This window comes from Sinocyclocheilus grahami, unplaced genomic scaffold (assembly GCF_001515645.1).
Source record: "Sinocyclocheilus grahami isolate Dianchi unplaced genomic scaffold, SAMN03320097.WGS_v1.1 scaffold947.1, whole genome shotgun sequence".
NCBI classification, from domain to species: Eukaryota; Metazoa; Chordata; class Actinopteri; order Cypriniformes; family Cyprinidae; genus Sinocyclocheilus; species Sinocyclocheilus grahami.
This window is the reverse complement of record NW_015506126.1, coordinates 247449-274262: the sequence shown is the minus strand read 5'-3', so window position 1 is coordinate 274262 and position 26814 is coordinate 247449. Positions and strand designations below refer to the sequence as shown.

Here is a 26814-nt window from a genome sequence, read left to right as displayed (position 1 = left end):
ATTAAAAATGGCTGTAAACTAAAGAGAAGCTTTAAGGGCCTCCTGGGGTTTCCGGCTGAAATTAAGGCTTAAAGTTAAAATGAAAGAAATTAGGACAATCATAAATACTAGCATTGTTGTAACTTAGTAGCATATATTTAGTAATTTATTTAATTAGTTGTATTTAGTATTGTTACAGTTGTACGGTAAATTAAAATATATATCAAAATGGACCCTTATGACTGGTTTTGTGCTCCAGGGTCACGTATTTCGTCTAAATCTGTTCCATTTAAAAACCAAATCTATAATTATTTCACATGTCAGGCGATACAGGGTTAATTCTAAGTGCTTGCAGATTAAGAGCCGGAGTGTTTTTAAAGCAGATGAACCTTTGATTTGCGGTGATATGTCGTACTGTGTCCAGTCGGTGGACAGAACCATAGCGGCCAGATGAGCTCCTGCCGAATGACCGCACAGATAAAGACCACTGCAGAGCGACAGAGAGACGCCATGAAGCACAGATATCCCATCAGCCACCTCACCTCACATATGAACAGACCTGATGTGTGAATACTGCTGGACGACAGACACCACGCTCCTGCGCACCTGTGACACCATCAGATCCATATCCCCTAAATAAACCAACATAAACACACATAAACCACACACTCGCAGAGTCAGACACGCCCCGTTATCCTCTCTGTGGACTGTACCTTTAGGAGCGACGCTGTAACCCACGGCAACCACGACCACACCCCTCTGGACCAATGGCACGGCTAGAAACCCAGACTCGTTCTTACTGTAACCAGAGCATGGGCTATTATTCAGGTCTTATTACAGTGTTCATTAACATTATCAATTCGGTTTTCATTTTTATATTTTCCGTTTTCATTTTAGTAATTTTATTGGGGAATTTGATTTTTAAAAAAATGCTTATATCATTTTTATTTCAGTTTTACCTTTAGTTATTTTAGTACTTTAAATTAAACTGAGCAAAGACAGTTTATTAGTCATTTAAGTTGTAGTAATTCTGGTGCATATGTTTGTCATTTTTATTATTTTGAGGTGTTTTTTGTTTTTTTAATGTCTATATAGATTTGATTAATTTTAGTACTTTTGAGATAAACCTATCGAAAATGAGAAATGTTGAAATGAGAAATGTTGCTAACTAGCTGAAATAAAAATAGGTTCCATTTTTTCTTGTTTTGTTTTATTTTATTTTTTATTTTTTATTATTCCAGTTTTAAAAAATTTAGTTTTTTCCACTTTTTAAGTTTATTAGTTATTTAAGTTCTAGTAATTTTGTTGTATGTTTTCATCTTCCATTTTTTAAAAAAAATATCTATATAGATTTTAATAATTTTTAATTTAACTAGCTGAAGTAAAAATAAGCTTAGGTTTTCTAATTATATTATTAATTTATTAAAAATCAAATGTTTTTTTCTTTTCATTTTAAGTTTATTAATTAAGTTTTAGTCATTTTCTTGTATATTTTTGTCATTTTTATGTATGTCTATATAGTTTTTTTATTTTATTTTTTTTCTATTCATTATTCTATTAATTTATTAAAATTTCAGCTGTAATTATTTTCCTAAACACTTTTTTTTTTTTACAGCGTTTAATATTTTTATTTAATAAGCCCTACAAACAAGCACAGCAAACCTGAGCTTTAAATAAATAAATAGCATTTTAATTCACAATCACAACTCTCATTCTCTAGGCCTTTCTGCTGATTATTATATTGAGTCTCAGCTTGAAAAGCACATGGTCACAATGCAAATGTGAAGCTCTGCTGTCTCTGACACTGATATTTGATTTGGAAATCACATGAAAATGTCCCTGGACGTAGAAATGAAGAGAAACATGAGGATCAGACCTGAGGAACTGCCAGTACCCTCCATGAAAGTAAATGAGCAGCGGCACGTCTGAAACACACCACATGGACAAGCAGTCAGCAATGAGCCGCTAATGACAGAAAAACACACCACAGCTTCGTACTCAACAGCAGACGAACTTTACAAGCTTTAGCAGACAGCAGTTAAACATCTCAATGATCTACAATGAGCAAATCTCACAAAAAACATACAGAAGTGTTACATAAAAGAAAATCGTTTGTAATAACATTTATTACAGTTTATATATTTTTTATTTAAAAGTACACCTGTATGCATACAATTCTTGACTGTTTTCAGTACTGAATAGAAAGAAAATAGAATGCACAGAGAATTGCTGATTTATTTACTGCATTTTATTACATATTTATAATAACGCACAATAAATGCACTTAATTGTCGTTATAATACTGCAAATCTTAATGGCTTAAAACAGGCTTAATTATTTTATTTATTTTTTCTAAAGACTTAATTTCTGAAATATAATTTTAATTTCATTATTTTGATTCTTTTCATTTTTATTAATATATAGTAATGTTATAAATTGTTCCAAATAGAATTAATTTTTTGGAGGTTTGTCAGATAATTAGAGACTCCTTATAATCAGTTCTCATGCGCACCTGGACTAGAGCTGCTGGGAACATAAACGTCCAGCTTCTCTCCGTCACCATCACCGTACGGGACGTCCAGCAAAGTCTGAGTGACGGACCGAGCTTTCTCTGTGCCTGCATACACATACACACACACACACACACACACACACACTTCTGATTTCAGTGTCACTGCACATGCTCATGCAAACACAACAGAGCATACACACAATCCCAGTGAGCGACTCACAGATATACAGTAGGTCACATGCTCAAAGCTCATTTATAATCTACTTTCTGTCTTAAATGCAGTGTATCTGGATGAAGATGAGCTATTTCACTGTTTCATGAATGAAATGCAGTACAGCCCTCATCAGCACACACACACACACACAGACAGACACACAGACACACACTCACTCTCTCTCACACACACACTCTCTCTCTCTCTCACACACACACACACACACACACACACTCTCTCTCTCTCACACACACACACTCTCTCTCTCTCTCTCACACACACACACTCTCTCTCTCTCTCTCACACACACACACTCTCTCTCTCTCTCTCACACACACACACTCTCTCTCTCTCTCTCACACACACACACTCTCTCTCTCTCTCTCACACACACACACTCTCTCTCTCTCTCTCACACACACACACTCTCTCTCTCTCTCTCACACACACACACTCTCTCTCTCTCTCTCACACACACACACTCTCTCTCTCTCTCTCACACACACACACTCTCTCTCTCTCTCTCACACACACACACTCTCTCTCTCTCTCTCACACACACACACTCTCTCTCTCTCTCTCACACACACACACTCTCTCTCTCTCTCTCACACACACACACTCTCTCTCTCTCTCTCACACACACACACTCTCTCTCTCTCTCTCACACACACACACTCTCTCTCTCTCTCTCACACACACACACTCTCTCTCTCTCTCTCACACACACACACTCTCTCTCTCTCTCTCACACACACACACTCTCTCTCTCTCTCTCACACACACACACTCTCTCTCTCTCTCTCACACACACACACTCTCTCTCTCTCTCTCACACACACACACTCTCTCTCTCTCTCTCACACACACACACTCTCTCTCTCTCTCTCACACACACACACTCTCTCTCTCTCTCTCACACACACACACTCTCTCTCTCTCTCTCACACACACACACTCTCTCTCTCTCTCTCACACACACACACTCTCTCTCTCTCTCTCACACACACACACTCTCTCTCTCTCTCTCACACACACACACTCTCTCTCTCTCTCTCACACACACACACTCTCTCTCTCTCTCTCACACACACACACTCTCTCTCTCTCTCTCACACACACACACTCTCTCTCTCTCTCTCACACACACACACTCTCTCTCTCTCTCTCACACACACACACTCTCTCTCTCTCTCTCACACACACACACTCTCTCTCTCTCTCTCACACACACACACTCTCTCTCTCTCTCTCACACACACACACTCTCTCTCTCTCTCTCACACACACACACTCTCTCTCTCTCTCTCACACACACACACTCTCTCTCTCTCTCTCACACACACACACTCTCTCTCTCTCTCTCACACACACACACTCTCTCTCTCTCTCTCACACACACACACTCTCTCTCTCTCTCTCACACACACACACTCTCTCTCTCTCTCTCACACACACACACTCTCTCTCTCTCTCTCACACACACACACTCTCTCTCTCTCTCTCACACACACACACTCTCTCTCTCTCTCTCACACACACACACTCTCTCTCTCTCTCTCACACACACACACTCTCTCTCTCTCTCTCACACACACACACTCTCTCTCTCTCTCTCACACACACACACTCTCTCTCTCTCTCTCACACACACACACTCTCTCTCTCTCTCTCACACACACACACTCTCTCTCTCTCTCTCACACACACACACTCTCTCTCTCTCTCTCACACACACACACTCTCTCTCTCTCTCTCACACACACACACTCTCTCTCTCTCTCTCACACACACACACTCTCTCTCTCTCTCTCACACACACACACTCTCTCTCTCTCTCTCACACACACACACTCTCTCTCTCTCTCTCACACACACACACTCTCTCTCTCTCTCTCACACACACACACTCTCTCTCTCTCTCTCACACACACACACTCTCTCTCTCTCTCTCACACACACACACTCTCTCTCTCTCTCTCACACACACACACTCTCTCTCTCTCTCTCACACACACACACTCTCTCTCTCTCTCTCACACACACACACTCTCTCTCTCTCTCTCACACACACACACTCTCTCTCTCTCTCTCACACACACACACTCTCTCTCTCTCTCTCACACACACACACTCTCTCTCTCTCTCTCACACACACACACTCTCTCTCTCTCTCTCACACACACACACTCTCTCTCTCTCTCTCACACACACACACTCTCTCTCTCTCTCTCACACACACACACTCTCTCTCTCTCTCTCACACACACACACACAGACAGACACACACTCACACAGACAGACACACACACACACACACACACTCACACACTCACACTCACCCACTGACACACTCTCTCTCTCTCTCTCTCACACACACACTCTCTCTCTCTCTCTCTCTCTCTCTCACACACACACACACACACACACACACACACACACACCTGCTTTGAGAGCGGCCACATGGGCTCTGATCACGTCATCGGCGGACATCCTGTGTGACCAGTGGCTGGGGGAGAACTGGTGCTCCAGCTCCTGTCAGAAACAACACAGACGGCACGCATTTACCCAGAAACCCTCAGTGCACAGATCAACAAACACACAGCGGCACCTGCTGGAGAGACACTGTCCTTACAGCACACTCACACATGACGGAGTAGCACACTACACTCACTCTTTCTGCAGTATGCCACGAGCAAACAGTGCACAGCACGGGAAGTCTCTGCACGCACGCAGTACTCGGATGATTTATTATTTTGGACCAGTTTTGTGCAGAATAAAACAGTGCACATAATGCAGAATACTATTATATACACTATCTATTTATTTATTTATATTTAAATGTCAAAACAAAATATTAAAAATTAATAAAAAAAATTAAATATTTTATATTAATATATAGAACAAATACACAATGTTATTAATTAAAAACACAAATCAAATTAAACATGCATAGCAGTGAGATCATATCCAGGGTAAATTATAATTAGTAAAAAATCATTACTTGAAATAAAATACACTTTAGCTGAAATAAAATAGAACATAAAAATTTTATTTCAGCTAGCTGCCCAAGCAATATTTCTCTTTCTCACATTTTTAATCTGAAGTAATGAAATTACAAAAACTAAATAAACTAAAACGTAATAAAAAAAACACATAGCCATAAAAACTAAGTCATATCAAAACAATGTTTGAAACATTTATTATTGCATACTGTTTGACATGCTAATAATAACTGTATACTGCAGATTATAAGTATATACTCACATTCAGTTCATAGTGAGCTAGTTTTCAAATAGTTTTCAGGTCACATTTAAGAAGTTTCTTCCTTCCTATGCAGTTTAGTTGCTTGCCATAAATGCTATTTAATTATTATTAATAAATACATAATATATGTATATTTCAAATGTCTCACTTATACGTGCCAGAACGAATGTTTAGCAGTTTATGAACACATTTCATAATCGATCATCCCTTCTTCAAAACTCTAGTGTTGTGTATTTGATCAATAATCATGAATTTGTCAGTCAGACACTCACGTCTTTGCTCATTGTCCTGCAGCCGCTCATGATGGTGCTCTGTGCTGCACTGGAGACCTTTGAGACAGCACGCGAGAGAGAAGCTCGAGAGTTGTTGACACACAGTCAATTATTAAGCGCTTTAAAACGCAATGCGGAAGTCACGTGATGCGCGACGCTTCGTTCCGGGTTTTTTTTCTTCCTTTTTTAATTTTTACATTTTTTTTTACAAATTTTTATTAATGAAAATAGAGCAAATAACAAACAGAGCATAGCATAAGACAGTCAGTGCTATACAAAGTGTGACATTAATTAGTCACGGGAACACTCTCACACACACACACACACACACTCAGACACACACACACACTCACGCACACACACACTTTCACAGACAGACACACACACACACACACACTCAGACTCACACTTTCACAAACACACACACTCACACACACACACACACACTCACACACTCAGACTCACACTTTTGCTTGAATATAGCGAAGTTTTTACCAAATTCCCCACGGAAGACACGAGGACAGATTCAGGTAACTGTGAGATCAATGTACTTCGCGATGAAGATCGAATGTGCATACTTTAGAAAAGCGAGGGTGGTGTTTTTAGGCTTTGTTGTGGATTGGCTTTGTAAATGTCGATAATACGTCTCTCTCCGTTATCCTCTCAGGTAATTTTCGGACCGATGTTTTCTGGAAAAAGGTGAGGATGAAGAAAAATCATAAGTATTCCTATGCGATGCTATGTTATGAAATATGAAGATATAAACTGTAAAAACAGTGTTTTGGTTCAGCGAATGGCGCCAAATACTGTTTTTTGGCGCGAGAACGGTTACGTTGTTTACAAAGACGACGCGAAATTAGCGCGAAAACCGGTTTATTGTCTCTAAAGTTGCTAGAAACCACCAGCACTCTTCATGTAAACACTATAAACGCTTTCTAAAGTTGATAGTTAGTTAAACAAGCGACTGACAACACCGAGCACTCGGTTTAGCATGAAAGACCGCTCACAGGAAACGTTCTGCTAACGTTACATAAACGTTGCTTCAAGGTTATCCGCGCTTTAAAACGTTCTCAAAATGTTAGCATTATTTGTTCATGTGACGTTTTCCTAAAAGACGTTCGTTAGACGTTCACCTAACTTTTTATAAACGTTAATACAAAAAAATAAGTTTCCTGTCACGCTTGCGAAAATTATCACATGTAATGTTCACTTAATGTTTCATAACCAAAAAACATTTGTTTGTTCTGAGAGCGTTCTGAAATGTTTTCGTAACCGTAACATTAGCCAAACGTTTTTACTAGAACATTTTTGTTAATTGGGTGAACTCTTCAGAAAAGTCATGGGTATCAACGACGTTATCTGGGGTCATATTGCTGAAAAATACAGTAAATCTATCAAAATGAACAAAAATAGGTCATGCGCTCCTGTCAGTCTGATAGATAAAGTTGATAGTTAGTTAAACAAGCGACTGACAACACCGAGCACTCGGTTTAGCATGAAAGACCGCTCACAGGAAACGTTCTGCTAACGTTACATAAACGTTGCTTCAAGGTTTTCCGCGCTTTAAAACGTTCTCAAAATGTTAGCATTGTTTGTTCATGTGACGTTTTCCTAAAAGACGTTCGTTAGACGTTCACCTAACTTTTTATAAACGTTAATACAAAAAAATAAGTTTCCTGTCACGCTTGCGAAAATTATCACATGTAATGTTCACTTAATGTTTCATAACCAAAAAACATTTGTTTGTTCTGAGAGCGTTCTGAAATAATGTTTTCGTAACCGTAACATTAGCCAAACGTTCTTACTAAAACATTTTTGTTAATTGGGTGAACTCTTCAGAAAAGTCATGGGTATCAACGACGTTATCTGGGGTCATATTGCTGAAAAATACAGTAAATCTATCAAAATGAACAAAAATAGGTCATGCGCTCCTGTCAGTCTGATAGCAGGGCTCTGTGTACGGTGGCCGAGAAGTGCAAAGCAAATCACAATTCTGAAAACAGAATAACAAATTACAAACGCAAATGCGGGTGTAACAAACAAAATAATTCAGAAAGCACAACAAAATCTGTGTATCATTCGTTTTTTGATTTAATATCGAAAGTAGAAAAATGAGAAAACGGCTCCTTTTTCGTTTTTTTTCCCCCAAAAATTGAAAAAGAGAATTCGGCATAAATTTAATTTTTTCGCTCGGGGGTAGAAAACTGAAAAAACGGCTTAAATATTCGATTTCTACACGTGGGCGGGAATTAAACGCCCCTTTCTGCTGATTGGTCAGCCGAAGATCAAATGATATGGTTCACTTTTCGGGGGTTTTCCACTGGGTACAGTACCTGGTACCTGGTACTTTTTTTTAGTACCACCTCGGTTGGGGTTCCAAGTGAACCGTACCGTTACCAAAACGTGACGTGTAAACTCCGCTGAGAGAATCGTCACTACCCGCGTCACTGAACTTGCGACACAAACACAACAGAACTGCTAGATTTAACTCGGCATAGCCAGCGACGGATCAAACGCAGCTGTTTTGAACGAGCGCACCTTTTTTTTAACAACCAAAGAAGTTTTGTTGTCTGTTGCGGAAGTACAGACGTTCCTCTCGTTGATAGCAGAGGAGCGGATCCAGCGAGAGCTTGATGGGGTGACGCGGAATAAATGTTTTTTTTAGGAGTCGTGGTAGTAGAGGCGGCGCAACTATAACGACGTGAATAATCCCGCCCACTCTAAAGCGGTACTGACCTGCGGTGGAAACACAAGCCATGCCGAGTCGTACCACGCAGTGGAAAAGCGCCATAATAGTCCTCTGCTGCTGCAGTTGTATGGATTAATTACCCATTTTATTGCAACTACATTTCATATTTTTCTCATCAAACAGACTAATGAATAGCTCGACACAACTCGTACCGGGGCAGATGGCTTTCTTTTGCGTAGACCAGCGGTTCTTAATAGGCCCTTTCGCACCGCTTTAGTTCCAGAACTAAATGTACGGTACTAAAGTACTGGGACGATTTTGCGCGAACTATATCCCAGTACCATTTAAAGGGTTGCATTCGCACCGAGAGTGTGTACTAAGAAGTGACGTAAGCCGGTCGACAGCGACGTCATTTGTGCGCGGCGTTCAACAACAGAAACAAAGAAGAACAACATTAACAACAGGAGGATGGAGGACGCTGTGATCGGAGCTGTGTGTTTGTTGTGTCTCGCGGGTTTCACAATAATAGACATGGAAAGTCGACGTATACGTAAAGCGACTGAAAGAACGGAAAGGAGGACTAAGAATCTCCAACGACAACTGGCCGTGCTACATTTGCTACAAGTGCCTGCACTTCAGCGTCCGTCCATCTATCGCTGTTCTCCATACTTGAGAAATAAGTTGACACAATGTTTACAGTATGTTTACACGGCGTTTTAAATCATGGCGGGTGAGGGCGTTTTCATACGCGTTTGGCCAATCAATGTCTACTTGCGTCACGATTAGTACCAGTTGTGCTGGTTAGACCCTGCTCCGGAGTAGGAGCTCATTTGGTTCTCGAAAAAGGCAGTCCGGTACTAAAATCGCTCCCAGTTCCGGCGGTGCGAACACGCCGAAAAGTGGGTAGTTCCACAATTAGTTCTGGTACTATGAAAAGGTTCCTGCGGTGCGAAAGACCCTAATGTGATAGGGGTTCCGCGAAATAATTAGCTATAGCCTAAAGTATTTCCAGACTGTATACATAGGCCTACTGTGATTTACATTTACATATACATTTTACCATACGACTATAAATGACAGAGTATTAAGTTATTTCCCCTCGATGGGGAAAAAAATCCAAGTGAACATCAATCAGTACTCAATATTAATGTAAACTGCTTTAAATATGACTGCTGCTTATTTCCGGTGCACTTCTGCGCTTGACTGTAGTCGCGTCTGTCTGCTTATTGAGTTTATTTAACCCATCGCAATTTATTGGAACTGTGAACTAGAGTGACTACTCACTAGGGATGTATGCATGACAAAATACTGCACGTTTCTTTGTGAAATTGAAATAAAACTATAATAATATACTAATATAGCACTTGTAAATTATTGCTCTTTTGTTGGTTTTGATTGCTTCTATTGTCCTAATTTGTAAATCGCTTTGGATAAAAGCGTTTGCTAAATACCAACATTTTAATATAATGTAAATAACAAAACTAAATAGCAATTTTAAAACAAGCCCCAAATAAAATAAATCTCTTCATATAAACAAAATATGTTTTAATACATTCATATAAACATACTTTACATTTAAAATTAGAGGCAACCAAATTACATTACATTGTATAATTTCGAAATTAAGCAAAAACTAAATGGTTTGACTTCAGTTTTGTGAAACTATGCATAAAAAATATCTGCATGAAACGGAAACAGCAGACGAGCTGAACGAGATGCAGATGCACTCTCTGCCAGTAGGTGGCGCTTGAAGCGTTTCTTTGGTTTCGGCTGTAAACAAAGCAGCGCTGCACTTATGAACTTTAATATGCATTATACAGAGGCAAGAGGAAAATAAAAAAATACCATCTAAACTTTTCTAAAGACAGTAAGTTCCCCTCAGACATGCATTCATATAAACTCCTAACCCTAACTGAATCGCGATTTGTTTGGCATCTCAACCGATTTGAATCGTCACATATTTAAATCGATTTCCAACCGGCTCGCGGTTAATCGTTACATCCCTACTACTCACCTTAATGTTGTTCTAAAGGCTTATTACTTAATAACACAAACATGTCCTGCTCGCACATGGCAATTTAATGGCAGAGAATGGTGACTAGGTTTAGTTTTTTGTTTTTAAGCGGATGCATATCTGTCGTAAAATAATCATATGCATCTCGTGGCGTATATTCCAAGCATTCTGAAGGTATACTGAGGGTTTGGTGAGAAACTGAAATGGCAAGTTATTATATTTTATGAAAATCTTGCGTTGCAGTGCGAGTGCGCAGCAGCTCACGCTGCGCACAAGTGCATATCTTTTTGAGATATCAATTATAATACATTTTAATAAAACACAAGACTACTTTATAAAACTCTAACAGATTTAATATCTGTTGTTCTCCGGTTGTCAGTCAAAATGACAGTTCTTGCGTGAACATTATAGGCCTATTTATACCCAAGCCAATTTATTATTCCTTCCTTTTTGTCTTAATTAGTTTCAAAATAAATATTTTAAACACTAATTAAACAAACGGACTTACTGGGTGAGCAGGGTAGGCTAAGACAGCTGTCATATCATACCCTGCCATGCCCAGCTGATGCAAAGAATAGAATTTATATCTACACAGAAGAAAGCCCTGTCTAGACTCTGCCCCGGTATGAGTTGTGTCCAGCTATTCATTAGCCTGTTTGTTTGATGAAAAAAGATGAAATGTAGTTGCAATAAATGTTAAGAATCCAACTGCAGCAGCAGAGGACTATTATTCTGCTGCATGATACTGCGGAAGAACTGATGACGGCACGGTTTGATCTTCGGCTGACCAATCAGCAGAAAGGGGCGTTTAATTCCTGCCCACGTGTAGAAATCCAATATTCAAGCGGTTTATTCATTTTTCTACCCCTGAACGAAAAAAATTTAAATTTAAGCTGAATTCTCATTTTTCATTTTTTAGAAAAAAAAACTAAAAAGGAGCCGTATTCTCATTTTTCTGCTTTCAATATTAAATGAAAAAACAAATGATCGAATGATACACGGATTCAACAACAATTCAGAAAACATTATAACAAGTCAGAAATCACAACGACAAATCAGGAAGAGGTGGGTATAGTTTGAGACAGCGCCATTGGTTTGGGATTACTCACCACTGATTGGACGAGACATTTTGTCGTTGTGTTTTCTGACTTGTTATGTTTTCTGAATTGTTGTTGTGCTTTCCGAATTATTTAGTTTTTTAGACTTGCATTTGCTTTTGTAATTTGTTATTTTGTTTTCAGAATTGTGATTTGCTTTGCACTTCTCGGCCACCGTATCTTTGAGACTCCAGACAGCAGCACTAATGTTACATTTTCTGATGCATATCATTAGGTTATCATAAAATCAGCTGGATTATGATGTTGATTGCATTATGAATGTGTGTGTGTGTTCAGCACTGAACTGATGCGGCGCGTGCGGAGGTTTCAGGTGGCTCAGTATTCCTGTCTTCTCGTCAAATATGCCAAAGACACGCGCTACTCTCAGACGGGGATGGCCACGCATGACATGTAAGAGAGCAGCTGGTGTATATCGGGGTGTGGTTGTGTCAGGGTGTGGGTGTGTGGGTGTGTGTCAGGGTGTTGGGGTGTGTCAGGGTGTCTGATGTCACATGGACTGTTTTAACGATGTCCTTGCTACGTTTCTAGAGTCTGGGAACATTACAGTTGCGTTGCTGTCTATGCAGAGTCAGAGCTCTCGGATTTCATCAGAAATATCTTAATTTGTGTTCCGAAGATGAACAAAGGTCTTACGGGTTTGGAACGACACGAGTAATTAATGACAGAATTTTCATTTTTGGGTGAACTATCCCTTTAAGGCCACATGTTAAATGCCAAACAGTCTCCTATTGGCTGCCTGCGGCGTCACGTGGTGTCGTGTTTCAGGTTTCTGTGCAGGTCAGGGGTCAGTAGACAGGTGGCTGGTAGTTGCTCTGGCCGGATGGGTCAGGGTTCGGTGTGATGGGCGGCTGCTGGAAGATGTCTGAACCGGTGTTCTGGAAGGACGGATATGTGGGTGGTGTGTAGGTGGTGGGATACGGTGAAGTGGGGTCCGCTGGCGGATCGGCGTAGTTCTGGGTCACGTCTGCAACGCCCTGACGAAACCTTATCAGGGCGAAGTACGTTAACGCTCCCTGAGAAGACGAGAGATTCGGCTGTCAATCAACGACTTGAAGTGGGATTTTGAACTTTACAATAATCAAGGTTTTTTATAAATGTAGTTTTTTGCAAGACACCACAAGTGAACGGGGTGAAAATGTGAACTAATCAATTTCACTATACACAGTCAAACCAAAAAAATCATTCAGATAGCAGATATAATTTTTGATATTTTTTTACTTAGTGGGTGCAGGACACTATAGTTCATTTATGTAAGTGAGGATAGCAAAATAAAGTTAACTGTGACATATTATACCCAAAAATTCTTCATACAGCGGACTAACAGTGAAATTTGGGAGCAAAAACTATTCAGACACTTTGAGCTGAGCATGTTTTATTTCATACCTTTCTATCAAAGTTATCTGACATTATCAAGATGAATTTGTTCTGACACATTTTAACTCTGAGTCATATTTTATTACCATTTTCTAAACTACAGCCAATAAACTGATATAATGTGATAAATATTGAAGGTGTCTGAATATATTTGGGATTGACTACTTCCTACAGTTGATTAATCACAGTACATTAAGACATTAAGTATTGTACTACAAGTTTTCTGAGATGCTATATTTACATATGCACTTGAATTTTCAGAAAATAAATATGAATATTGGATAAAGCCAGACTCAAAATTCTGGTTTGATATTGTTGACAGGTTACAGTCAAAGGTTTTTACTGAAGGGATTTTGGATTTCTCTTTTTATCACTCCATAAATCAGACAATACTGTCAACAGACAGAAATCAAACACATTTTGACCATGTTTTAGGAGTAAAATATTATATAATTCGGTGTGAGTGATATATGAACAAACCCCTCAGTAAAAACCTTCAGAATATAGAGAGGAATAAAACTGCTAAGTTTGGTGTATGTGAGTGCTGCTGAAGAGGAGAAAACTTTTAAAGATTTGGATTGTAATTGAAATCTACAGACGCAAATAAAAAAAGTGCAATAAAACAAACACATAAATGTGTGTTTTGGATGTTTTCTGTCCACTGGTCTGATAGAAGAGATGTTATGGATGCAAAATAGACCAGTGCATGAAAAAAAACGATGGTTTTGCCTGTAGTGTATCGCCTTATTGCAGTTTTTCTATTTGGGTCTGTAAATTACAATAATTTCGGTTACAATGTATTGGGGCTGTGCGATATTGAAGAAAAATGCGATATGCGATACGATAATGCTTAAAGTGCCACATGCTCAGATGAAACAGTTTTACTCAGCTGTTGCTGAGTCAGTTCTGTGAACCTCTATAAATATATTGTGTCATATATATATATATATGGTTATTATTTGTATGTATGCATGTACCAAGAGTTCCTGTAAAACCACAACAAATTCCTTGTGTTTGCGCACACTTAAGTGGTGAATAAAACTCATTCTGATTCTAATAAGAAAGCACCCCTACAACAACGATAAAATAAAAATGATAAAACTGTAATTTTAACATGAGTTTAGGAACTGAATAATAAAAAATAAAAATAAAACACTGCTTAGAATTTACTCTTTGAATTCAATATGCACTGATTCTTATTTAAGCTACAAAAGTTATTTAGGTCAGAGCAGTGAGTGATTTTCTCTTTGTCTTTTGTTCATGGCCCCAAATATTGCAAGCTGTAGCGATATGCATATTGTGATATGTACATTTGCGATATTTCGATATATTGCACAGCCCTACAATGTATATATCTTCAAAGGCCATGAGTTTGTTTCTCCACTTCAGCAGCACTTAAATACACCAAAACTTACAGTTTTATTCCCATCTATATTTTGAAGTTTTTTACTGAGGGGATTATGGATTTCTCTTTTTATCACTCCATAAATCAAAATATTGTCAGCAGACAAAAAGCAAATATATGTTCACCATGTTTTAAGAATAAAATGTTGTATAAATCAGTGTTAATTATATATGAACAAACCCCTCAGTAAAATCCTTCAGAATATAAATAGCAATAAAACTGTAAGTTTTGATGTTTGTAAGTGCTGCTGAAGTGGATAAAAAACTCATTTTGAGAAAACGATTTTAAGCGACTTTAAAGAATTGCATTGTAATTGATATTTACAGACACAAAAAATAAAGTGTCATAAAATAAACATATGTGTATTTTAGATGCTTTTTCCCCACTAGTATCAAAGATTTCTCTTTTTATCACTCCATAAATCAAAATATTGTCAGCAGACAAAAAGCAAATATATGTTCACCATGTTTTAAGAATAAAATGTTGTATAAATCAGTGTTAATTATATATGAACAAACCCCTCAGTAAAATCCTTCAGAATATAAATAGCAATAAAACTGTAAGTTTTGATGTTTGTAAGTGCTGCTGAAGTGGATAAAAAAACTCATTTTGAGAAAACGATTTTAAGCGACTTTAAAGAATTGCATTGTAATTGATATTTACAGACACAAAAAATAAAGTGTCATAAAATAAACATATGTGTATTTTAGATGCTTTTTCCCCACTAGTATCAAAAGAGACAAGTTATGGAAGCAAAACATCCCTCCATAATTCAGAAAATACTGTCAACAGCCAGGAAAAAAACCCAACAAAGAATAACATTTTCGGAAATAAAATGTTGTATAAAATCAGGTGAATGACATACAAACAAACCCCTCAGTAAAATCCTTCAGAATATAAATAGCAATAAAACTGCAAAATTTGGTGTATGTAAGTGCTGCTGAAGTGGTGAAACAAACTCATTTTGTGAAAATGACTTTAGCCGACTTTAGGCAGATTGAAGTAGTTTTACTGTAGTAACTATCCATCAGTTCATCAGACAGATCTCACACACTCACCCACGATGCGATGGAGAAGAATGAGAAGGCGATGATGGCGTGGACGGCGTCTGTAGGGATGCCACTGGTTTCTTGGGTCTTTGACCACTGATCCGCCAAGAGACAGAAACACACAAACCACAGGAACGTCCAGGCAGCTGATAAACACACAGCACAGAGAGCACAGACACGAGTCAAAACCATTTAATTGATTAGACAATCAGAGACTCTTGAGACAACAAATCAGCCATGAAAAAAACCGTCCACACACAGAAAACACAGAAGAAAAAGTCAAACGGGTTTGGAATGGCATGAAGGCGAGTACATGATGACAGAATGAACAGGTGAAAAAAGGTTGTATAAATCAGTGTGAGTGAAATATGAACAAACCCCACAGTAAAAACCTTCAGAATATAGAGAGGAATAAAACTGTAAAGTTTGGTGTATGTGAGTGCTGCTGAAGTGGAGAAAAAACTTTTAAAGGACTGTATTGTAATTGAAATCTACAGACACAAATAGATAAAATGTCATAACACTTAAAATCATATTTTGGATGTTTTCTTTCCATTAATATGAAAGAAGACATGTTATGGAAGCACAATATAACTCAATAAATCAGAAAATACTGTCAACAGCCAGAAAAAAACTTAATTTTCACTATATTTTTAGGAATTAAATGCTGTATAAAATCGGGTAATTGATATATGAACAAACCCCTCAGTAAAAACCTTCAGAATATAGAGAGGAATAAAACTGCTAAGTTTGGTGTCTGTAAGTGCTGCAGAAACATATTTTGAAAAAACTAATTTAAGCGACTTTAAAGATATGCATTGTAATTGAAATCTACAGACGCATATAAAATAAATACTTGTGTACTCTGGATGTTTTCTTTCCACTAGTCTGAATGATCATTATTGGGTGAACTATTACTGCAATAGTATTAAAATATATTAATATTAACACAAGGATTTGACAAAATAGGTCAGTGATTAAATTAAACTAACCCAGCTAACTGAAGCCACAGAAAATACAGGACTTTGGTTTTAAACCCTGCAATAAGGGGGCTCAAAATGGCTTAAAGTGATTCAAAACAAGCATTAAAATAAGATTAAAGAACTAAAAATCAAGATAATCCATATTTTTATCTTTGAAGAAACAGGATTTTTATAATAAATGTACATTTATCTAGTTTTGCCGATCTCTAAAATATTTTTTCAGGTAGAAATTGTGAGTAAAAATATTTGTATTCAATAAATCATGAACAGCTGGAAAAGTCATCTAAATTCATTGGTTAAAAAAGAGCAGGAACCCTGAAGAACATTCAACATCATTCAGCTTCTGGAATGCTGAAATTGAACCATTTGATTTTAATTATAATTATTTTGGCTTATTTTAATCTACAGAGACTCCTGGTTTATATTTGGGGCCTATGAATAGGATTGTGGATAGTGGCCTTTGAGCCACAATAAAATGCAACCAAAAGACTTCACAATCGTCATTGATTGTATCATTGATATATGGATATTATGTACAGTTTTTGTTATGAATTTGAATTAGATTTTATTTTTAGATTTTGTTTTCACTTTAATTTTAGTTAGACTTTTAGTAATTTTGTTGTATGTTTTTGTCATTTGTATTAGTCTATTTACCATTTATTAATTTTTGTTTATTTATTTATTATTATTATTAATTTTTTTTAACTTAAACTAAATGAAAATGAGAAATGTTGCCATGGCAACTGTCTGAAATACAAAAAATATATATATTTTATTTTATTTCAGTTAATGTTTATTTTATTTCAAGTAACAAAAATTTTTTTTCTTATGGATTGAGTTTACTATAATAACCCTGATATACATCAACTGACAAACAGATGCCATTTCAATTGGTATATTTTCGAATAATAGTGAAAACAAGTAGGATTGAAGCGTTTGGCGTATCACACAGGAAGAGGCCATCTGAGCGACATGTGCATGTGTTAATGTACAGTGAACAACCACAAGACGTTTCACTTTTAGAGAAAGATGCCACAATAACAGGTCAAGTGGAAAAACAGACCTTCAGAAAATGGAATCAGAGTTTCCACAAACGGAACAGACAGCTCTGAGGAAACTGGTATAAACCTTGATCACCGACGCAGAAATGACTTGAGGAACATCTCACCTGAGAAGCCCAGATCAGCCATCACCATGTACTTCCTCTCCTGAGCATTGCTCATCAAAGGCAAGACCGCATCAGCCAATAGGAAGGCGAAGCAGGCCAGGAAGGAGATGACGCCGATGCCCACGCCGTAATGACAGGCCCCTTCATTCCTGTTGAAGACGCACTTCACCTGTACGTCAACCTCGCTGTTCACGTAACCTTCGGCGGTTATGGAGGCAAACACCACAATGGCGAACACCTGACATGAAGAGAAGTGAAAGCTGCATCAAACCATAAAAGCAGAAATAAAACAACCAGATCTTCACATTTTCAGAAGCAAAGCTCTCTCTAAATATTAACTTCAGCTCAGAATTTCCCAATGGGGGTGCAAACACATTTGCACGATCTCTAACATTTCTTTAGGCAGAAGTTTACAGAATTTCACCAAGAGTCCGCCAAAATAAAACCTCAAGGATTTGAAGAATTTAGGATAAAATAAGACTATTTCATAATCATCTTTTTTCGTACAGAACAAGTGTAATTTACAAGATATTTTTGTCTTCATTTTTGTGATTAGAGTACTGAATGGGTGCCGTCAGAATGAGAGTCCAAACAGCTGATAAAAACATCACAATAATCCACAGCACTCCAGTCCATCAGTTAACATCTGGAGAAGACAAAAGCTGAAACTAATCCAGCATTAAGATGTTTTTAACTAAAATACATAGAGTCTATAATCCATAATAACTCTTCCTCCAGTGAAGAAGTGCATCTCCTGTCATCTCTCACATCAAAATCCAGCCACATATGTGTTTAGAGCTGTTTAAACGCTGCTTGATCTGTGCAGATTTCTCTCCTGATTCACACCAGAACACTGACTCACTGGAGGAAGAGATATTATGGATTATGTACTCAATGCATTTTAGTTAAAATCATCTTAATGCTGGATTAGTTTCAGCTTTTGTCTTCTCCAGATGTTAACTGATGGACTGGAGTGCTGTGGATTATTGTGATGTTTTTATCAGCTGTTTGGACTCTCATTCTGACGGTACCCATTCACTGCTGAGCAAGTGATGCAATCTACATTTCTCCAAATCTGATGAACAAACAAACGCATCCTAATCTCGGATGGCCTGAGAGTGAGCACATTTTTTTGAGCACTAATTGTTATTTTTGGGTGAACGCACACGTTAATGTTAAAAGCATGTGTCTGAATGAGTTTCATGTTATTGTGAAAGAGCTGCAGGCTTCTGACAAGTGTAATAATGTATATGTTTTAAAGAACACCTGAAAGAGGAATAAATGTGAAATGGATGAGCGTGCAGCGAGAAGAGGATGGAAACACTGAGAGCAGGAAGAGGTCGCGGCCACACGCCTCCGCCGATGTGTTTTCATGCAAATGTGTCACAAAGATCAGACAAACTTCAGAATCACTGTAGGAGAAACGGATAAGCGTTACGCCATTCTGTAGCAGGCCTCTCGTATTACCAGCCATCTGCCGTGTTTACATGTCAGCACTGGGACATTCTGTGCTTGTGCACTAAATCACATGATGCACATGATCACAGACACAACTAACTAACTACTGAGTGACTAGAGAGACACACAACCAAACACACTGCTGCTGTGCAAATGTGTATGACGCCGTAAACAAATTACCCCGAGCAAATCTAGACATGGCTGACAAGGTCATCTGATGCCGTCATCTAGACCAGGACTAGATATGAATCAGTTCTCAGTGACTCTTTCTTCAGCGTCTGTGGAAAGCCCCTTCATATCATATGCCTGAACAGCTAAATTAACCATGTTTACACTTGTGAACGTACACCAATCCAGCTCCTATTCTGAGAATTTACATTTGAACGTCGAAAACTCTCTTTGACAGATTTGAGGATGTTTTCTGCTGTTCAATAGAGTCTTCAAAAGATCAATTCATTTAATCAGCCATTCAGGACGACTCTAAAACAGTCAGAAATAGAGGCAGACGGTTGATTTCGGTCCTGAAAGTGAAGCATGCAGACTGACTCTTTTATACATTTACACTATTAAGACTTTTTCTTTTCTGTAGCACTTTATACAATACAGTTTGTGTCAAAGCAGCTTGTATTGTACTGTGTTAATGTTGTAAAATGCAGTAATTATGAAACCAGAAGACAAATGAGTGAATATACAACTCATTAATAGCTTCAGTTCATCATCAATTATGCTTTTTAAACTGAACCCAGCTGTGTTTTAATACGTTTTTCTCGGTTATGCAAACATTTAGGAACACATTTAAGGGAACGTTACATTGTATCATTACGAGAACGTTCCTTTGAAATGTTTTCTGAACGTTCTGAAACAAGAAGCAATGGTTAAGACTATAACATCCAACTAAAACGTTTCAGAAAAAAACCCGTGCGTGATACAAAAGTAACATTTTTGAACTTTTTGAGAACATTATTAAATACCATGTAACTTTAAATGAACGTTACATTAACCTAAACGTTTGCTTATAAATTTGACAGAAACTCAGGAAGGTTTAAACCCATTTCACCCTGACCCTGCTGTCGATTATTAATCATAATAAGCCGATGATTTGAACGTGACACATGCCACTCACCCAGCTGAGGAACCGTATGATAGTTTGAGGCTGTTTGATGAATTTGATGGGATCGAATCCCGCTCCGGCGAGCGAGGCTCCGTACGCCGCACTGTTGTTCGACTCCATCGGTGAAACACACACACACACACACACTCTCTCTTTCTCACACACACACACACAAGCGACAGCTGAAAACACAACACGGACACACCCCCCGGTGCAGCTGCTTCCTCACAGACCGATGTCAGATTCGCGAGTGAATCGTTCTATTGAACCGGATCTTTTTGATGATTCACACCATCCAGGCGACCGTTAAAACGAACTGTTCAAAAGAACCGATTCGCTAAAATGATCCAAACTTCGCGACGTTGAGTGAAAATTCAATACGTTTAAAGTCCTCAACGTTACTACAAACCATTATTGATTAAATTACGGCAGTTTCATGTTTAATAATGAGATAATAAGGATATTAAGACACGATTGTGTTTTAACATCCTTACACTGTTTCAAAACTTTGCCTTTTTCTTCCATAACTTCACACACAAATACAAGAATTGCACACAAAATGCAAAAAGCCTCGCATCTCTTGCAAAATGAAGCACTGCATTCAAAATATCACTAACACATCTCAAAAGCAAATGTTTGCAAACAGCTTTGCCATAACATTAATTCCTGTTAGATTTGTGTGTGGTACATAGAGAACTGTGTGTTGTGTTTTGCAAAAAGTGTTTTCTGAAATTGAAAACGGAGTCAAAGGCTGAGAATCAGTGTCTGGTTTTGTAGGTTTGGTGTGTGCTTCTGCTGTTTGAGTGTCAGCTTTCAGAAACTGTGTGACAATCCTTATTATCCTTATAATGGTTATATTTAACCATTACAGTGTAGATGAACAACAGCTAAAAAACAACGCCGTCCATTCAAACCAAGAATGCACAAATTATCTGTTTTGTATTCATTTGTCATTAAAATGAACATTGTACACTGTTGGCTTTATCAAAACATATTTTTGTATTTATTTGTAATTTTCACTTCCTCAAAACCACACACACAAACACACACACACACATTTACTTGTTTAACTGCATATACTTCTATTGTTCACACATACAGCTGGCTAAATACAAATATTATAATCTAACAGCACATTTTCTGAAAATTTCACATTTTTACAAATGAGGACATCCCCAAAGCAGGTTTTGTCAGGTTTAGCTCATTTGGTACCACGCTGCTGAAAAAACAATAGACACCATTACAACATTTGTAATGGTTTTATTGGTTATGGTGGGACTTCTACTGGTTATTGGTCGCCTTTTATTGGTGGCTTGTTAAAACCCCTAAACCCTAATGGAATATGTCCCAAAACACACTACAGAAAACCATTTTTAATGGTTTTAATGGTTAAAAGTTGATGGTTTGTAATGGTATTTGTAGTGGAAACCATTAAACATTTATGTGATGGTTTCTATTGTTTTTTTCAGCAGGGAATTTGTCTCCAAAATACAGTTAAGTAGGTACAAACACACTATTATTTGACATGAATCTGACAGTAGACACATTGTTGGCTGTCTTTGCTTCTGATTGGTCACAGTCATGTCAACCCATGAGCGCTTGTCTATTGTTTCGTTTTGAATAAACCTTTGTCTGAACAGAATAACATGCAACGGATAAGTGAAGGCAACCAAATGCTTTCAGTTTCAGTGGATCTGATTAAACTCCCAGAAAACCCAGGAATCATTCTGAAACCGCGCCTTCATACAGAACGCTTTCATCCACGGATTGGTCTTCATCCTGTCAAACAGAACAAAATGACAATTTTAATGTTCGAAACACCTCTAGAACTGTCTAGAAATCAGTCTAGAAATAATAGCTCATACCTCAGCAGAGTCACTCAATCTGTCCGCTTGGACAACGTCTTCCTCATAACCCTCCAACATCTCAAACAAAAGAATCACACACAAATGCTCCTTAACCAACAATAACTTAGTAAGCGGCCTATCTAGACAATATTCTAAGGCATGTTCCAAAGAGAAGAAATTATGCACTTTTTTGCCCAATTTTGAGGCAGGTTCATTATATGTCATTCATTACTAAACGTCTCTGTTTATGAACTAAAAGATAATCACTAATAAATGCATCCTCACTAGATAATCTTCATCCTCTTCTTCTTCATCTTCCTGTTTATCTGTGATTCTCATTTTTCGGCGTTGTTCAGTGAGTCTTAAATAAAAAGCAGGACTTTAGCTCAACAATACATTTGATTTTATGCTAGATTTATGACTTTGTAAAATAAAAAATGGAAAACTCACGGGTATTTTCTTGAATATCTTCTCCCTGAGAACATGTCAGAATGAGCGTATAGTTTTACACAGTCAAAATAATGATGAATTGCACATAACAAACAATACATATGCTATAATGAGTGATATAGATGCGCTTGGACAACGTCTTCCTCATAACCCTCCAACATCTCAAACAAAAGAATCACACACAAATGCTCCTTAACCAACAATAACTTAGTAAGCGGCCTATCTAGACAATATTCTAAGGCATGTTCCAAAGAGAAGAAATTATGCACTTTTTTGCCCAATTTTGAGGCAGGTTCATTATATGTCATTCATTACTAAACGTCTCTGTTTATGAACTAAAAGATAATCACTAATAAATGCATCCTCACTAGATAATCTTCATCCTCCTCTTCTTCATCTTCCTGTTTATCTGTGATTCTCATTTTTCGGCGTTGTTCAGTGAGTCTTAAATAAAAAGCAGGACTTTAGCTTAACAATACATTTGATTTTATGCTAGATTTATGACTTTCTAAAATAAAAAATGGAAAACTCACAGGTATTGTCTTGAATATCTTCTCCCTGAGAACATGTCAGAATGAGCGTATAGTTTTACACAGTCAAAATAATGATGAATTGCACATAACAAATACATATACATATGCTATAATGAGTGATATAGATTAACTTACGTAGCACAACTCCATAAATACAGCAAGTTATCACAGCGACGTTCAGCAGGGCAAAAGAGGTGAAAACAACAATCACAACCAAAGGAGAGACTGTGTTCAGTGCTGCAAAAATACAGACAGACAGAATTCATCATAGCCAGACTGATGCAGAACAGTTTGAGTGTTTGCGACTGTAGCGTAACACATCATAGTTAATTATAGTTTAGCTATAGCATTATGATATGCTTGACGAATCTTGTCAAACAATGAAAAAAGAACCAAATAATCAATAATGAATGAGAGGAGAACTTGAATTTGGACTTTTGAATTTGTCTCAAAACTCTCAAAACTTCTTCTTCATAACGTCATGTATGAATATACATTTTTTAGAAATACATTTTATATGATACAGCAAGTTATCACAGCGACGTTCAGCAGGGCAAAAGAGGTGAAAACAACAATCACAACCAAAGGAGAGACTGTGTTCAGTGCTGCAAAAATACAGACAGACAGAATTCATCATAGCCAGACTGATGCAGAACAGTTTGAGTGTTTGCGACTGTAGCGTAACACATCATAGTTAATTATAGTTTAGCTATAGCATTATGATATGCTTGACGAATCTTGTCAAACAATGAAAAAAGAACCAAATAATCAATAATGAATGAGATTGGAGAACTTGAATTTGTCTCAAAACTCTAAAAACTTCTTCTTCATGACGTCATGTATGAATATATATTTTTTAGAAATACATTTTATATGTATTCATATATTCCTTTGTAAAATACACATTTAATATAAGATTTAATTTCAAATAAAAGGTAATTTATTCATTTTACACATGCATGTATAAATTTCAGAAAAATAGGTTGTTTATATATTAAATTGCCCAATTTTGAGGCAGGTTCATTATATGTCATTCATTACTAAACGTCTCTGTTTATGAACTAAAAGATAATCACTAATAAATGCATCCTCACTAGATAATCTTCATCCTCCTCTTCTTCATCTTCCTGTTTATCTGTGATTCTCATTTTTCGGCGTTGTTCAGTGAGTCTTAAATAAAAAGCAGGACTTTAGCTTAACAATACATTTGATTTTATGCTAGATTTATGACTTTCTAAAATAAAAAATGGAAAACTCACAGGTATTGTCTTGAATATCTTCTCCCTGAGAACATGTCAGAATGAGCGTATAGTTTTACACAGTCAAAATAATGATGAATTGCACATAACAAATACATATACATATGCTATAATGAGTGATATAGATTAACTTACGTAGCACAACTCCATAAATACAGCAAGTTATCACAGCGACGTTCAGCAGGGCAAAAGAGGTGAAAACAACAATCACAACCAAAGGAGAGACTGTGTTCAGTGCTGCAAAAATACAGACAGACAGAATTCATCATAGCCAGACTGATGCAGAACAGTTTGAGTGTTTGCGACTGTAGCGTAACACATCATAGTTAATTATAGTTTAGCTATAGCATTATGATATGCTTGACGAATCTTGTCAAACAATGAAAAAAGAACCAAATAATCAATAATGAATGAGAGGAGAACTTGAATTTGGACTTTTGAATTTGTCTCAAAACTCTCAAAACTTCTTCTTCATAACGTCATGTATGAATATACATTTTTTAGAAATACATTTTATATGTATTCATATATTCCTTTGTAAAATACACATTTAATGTAAGATTTAATTACAAATGAAAGGTAATTTATTTATTTTACACATGCATGTATAAATTTCAGAAAAATAGGTTATGTTTATATATTAAATATATTTATTTATAATATAAATTATATAAATATAAACGTAGACATCTAAATACATGTAAATATTTTCAAAACATATACTGTATGTGTATTTATATATACATAAAAAATATACACAGAACACACACATACAGTATATTATGAAAACAAACACTTTTATTTTGGATGCAATTAATCGTGATTAATCTTTTGACAGCACTAATATTTAGAAACATCATATGATTGAATGCATATAAATTAGCCCAGACTCTTCATAACAGGGAGAGCAGCAGCTATTTGACTATTTGATCATATATTAATTCTTCCTTTTAAAAAAATCCCCTTTCTAAAGTGATTCAGTGTAGTGTTTGGTGTCAGGCTTCTGTACCCTCTTTACTGATCAGCATCTTTGGGCTGCGGATGCTGGTGCTGTTGTCGAATCTGTCTGAAGCTTGGCAGTGGTAGAATCCAGCGCTGTCTCGGCCTACAGACAGAGACAGAACGAATTTGTCTGCGTAGAAACCTCCTTGGCCCAGCAGCCTGCTGTCGTTGAGGAACCAGCTGTACTGTGGAAACGTTCCCCGCTCCACCTTACAGTGCAGTTCCACATTGACCACCTGGAAGTCCAGACCCACTTGTTTGAAGGGCGTCACCGTTACAGCACCTCCTACAGACTCTGAGACATCAGGTGTTAGATGTTCTTTCAGTTACACAACACAAAACAATGAATATATAAGGCAAGAAACCACAGGTGAATAGGGTAAAAAATGACTAGTAAATATCACCATACTTCCCCAGTTGATTGATTGGTTTTTTGAAACATTTTTTAGAATTTTCCAAAAAAAATATTGCATTTTGCATGCAAATTTGCAAATTCGCACACATTTCCAGAAAATAAATCTGAATACTGGATAAAGCCAGGTTCGAAATTCTTGCTTGATTTTGTTGACATATTAGAGTTAAAGGTTTTTACTGAGGGGATTTTGGATTTCTCTTTTTATCACTCCATAATTCAGAAAATACTGTGACGAATACAGAAAAAATACATTTTCACAATGTTTTTAGGAATAAAATGTTGTATAAATCAGCGTGAATTAAATATGAACAAACCCCTCAGTAAAAACCTTCAGATTACAGAGAGGAATAAAACTGTAAGTTTTGGTGTTTGTAAGAGCTGCTGAAGTGGAGAAACAAACCCATTTTGAGAAAACATTGACTTTAAGCGACTTTAAAGAAGTGCATTGCAATTGAAATCTACAGGCACAAATAGATAAAGTGTATTAAAATAAACAATTAAAATTGTAATTTGGATGTTTTCTTTACATTAATATAATAGAAGACAAGTTATGGAAGCAAAATATCACTTCATAAATCAGAAAATACTGTCAACAGCCAGAAAAAAAATCAACGGTTTCTCCATATTTTTGGAATAAAGTATTGTATATAATCATTTAAATGATATATGAACAAACCCCTCAGTAAAAACCTTCA

General features: G+C 37.1%; 3 protein-coding genes and 2 long non-coding RNA genes across 8 annotated transcripts in view; 1 reads left to right on the top strand and 4 right to left on the bottom strand.

Moving 5' to 3' along the window:
- Positions 1 to 229: 229 nt before the first annotated feature.
- On the bottom strand, positions 230 to 6402 carry afmid (arylformamidase). 2 transcript variants are annotated; one of them, XM_016249670.1, is made up of 7 exons: positions 6245 to 6402; positions 5150 to 5240; positions 2492 to 2596; positions 1856 to 1904; positions 693 to 778; positions 539 to 611; positions 230 to 466 (listed from the first exon to the last, which is right to left on the bottom strand). In XM_016249670.1, exons 1-7 carry the CDS (start codon positions 6272 to 6274, stop codon positions 241 to 243), a joined length of 660 nt encoding a protein of 219 aa, XP_016105156.1. In that variant the 5' UTR covers positions 6275 to 6402; the 3' UTR covers positions 230 to 240. The 2 variants fall into 2 exon arrangements, with proteins under 2 accessions (XP_016105156.1, XP_016105157.1); XM_016249671.1 differs by having other exon boundaries at positions 384 to 611.
- A 311-nt stretch (positions 6403 to 6713) lies between these two features.
- On the top strand, positions 6714 to 12480 carry LOC107564566 (uncharacterized). The gene is made up of 3 exons (XR_001606253.1): positions 6714 to 6774; positions 6912 to 6943; positions 12342 to 12480. It is a non-coding gene; the product is annotated as an uncharacterized lncRNA (long non-coding RNA).
- A 221-nt stretch (positions 12481 to 12701) lies between these two features.
- syngr2b (synaptogyrin 2b) lies at positions 12702 to 20853 on the bottom strand. Of its 2 annotated transcripts, none has more exons than XM_016249668.1 (4): positions 20626 to 20853; positions 18045 to 18282; positions 15903 to 16039; positions 12702 to 13078 (listed from the first exon to the last, which is right to left on the bottom strand). In XM_016249668.1, exons 1-4 carry the CDS (start codon positions 20731 to 20733, stop codon positions 12851 to 12853), a joined length of 711 nt encoding a protein of 236 aa, XP_016105154.1. In that variant the 5' UTR covers positions 20734 to 20853; the 3' UTR covers positions 12702 to 12850. The 2 variants fall into 2 exon arrangements, with proteins under 2 accessions (XP_016105154.1, XP_016105155.1); XM_016249669.1 differs by lacking the exon at positions 20626 to 20853 and adding an exon at positions 19311 to 19465.
- A 1174-nt stretch (positions 20854 to 22027) lies between these two features.
- Positions 22028 to 26814, bottom strand: part of LOC107564561 (platelet endothelial cell adhesion molecule) — an 11372-nt gene continuing 6585 nt past the window's right edge. The window contains exons 8-12 of one of the 2 annotated variants that reach the window (XM_016249665.1): positions 24838 to 24939; positions 24703 to 24727; positions 24538 to 24613; positions 22479 to 22538; positions 22028 to 22392 (exon numbers count right to left, since the gene is read on the bottom strand). In XM_016249665.1, the coding sequence (XP_016105151.1) occupies positions 22336 to 22392; positions 22479 to 22538; positions 24538 to 24613; positions 24703 to 24727; positions 24838 to 24939 (320 nt within the window). In that variant the 3' untranslated portion in view covers positions 22028 to 22335. Of the gene's footprint in view, positions 22393 to 22478; positions 22539 to 22745; positions 22822 to 22910; positions 22936 to 24537; positions 24614 to 24702; positions 24728 to 24837; positions 24940 to 26814 lie in introns of both variants that reach the window. The other variant, XM_016249666.1, reaches the window with a different exon arrangement.
- LOC107564567 (uncharacterized) lies at positions 23036 to 23830 on the bottom strand. Its single transcript, XR_001606254.1, has 4 exons — positions 23579 to 23830; positions 23444 to 23468; positions 23279 to 23354; positions 23036 to 23071 (listed from the first exon to the last, which is right to left on the bottom strand). It is a non-coding gene; the product is annotated as an uncharacterized lncRNA (long non-coding RNA).

What these genes read in the sequence shown, in the direction of transcription:
- afmid (XM_016249670.1), bottom strand. Translation starts at nt 6,274, where the DNA reads ATGAGCGGCTGCAGGACAATGAGCAAAGAC. An exon ending in TCCCAGCAGCTCTAGTCCAG is followed by an intron (nt 1,905 to 2,491) that starts GTGCGCATGAGA and finishes GGTGTGTTTCAG; the next exon opens with ACGTGCCGCTGCTCATTTAC. An exon ending in CAGCAGTATTCACACATCAG is followed by an intron (nt 467 to 538) that starts GTCTGTTCATAT and finishes GTCGCTCTGCAG; the next exon opens with TGGTCTTTATCTGTGCGGTC.
- syngr2b (XM_016249668.1), bottom strand. Translation starts at nt 20,733, where the DNA reads ATGGAGTCGAACAACAGTGCGGCGTACGGAGCCTCGCTCGCCGGAGCG. An exon ending in TCATACGGTTCCTCAGCTGG is followed by an intron (nt 18,283 to 20,625) that starts GTGAGTGGCATG and finishes TCTTCATGTCAG; the next exon opens with GTGTTCGCCATTGTGGTGTT. An exon ending in TCTTCTCCATCGCATCGTGG is followed by an intron (nt 13,079 to 15,902) that starts GTGAGTGTGTGA and finishes TCGTCTTCTCAG; the next exon opens with GGAGCGTTAACGTACTTCGC.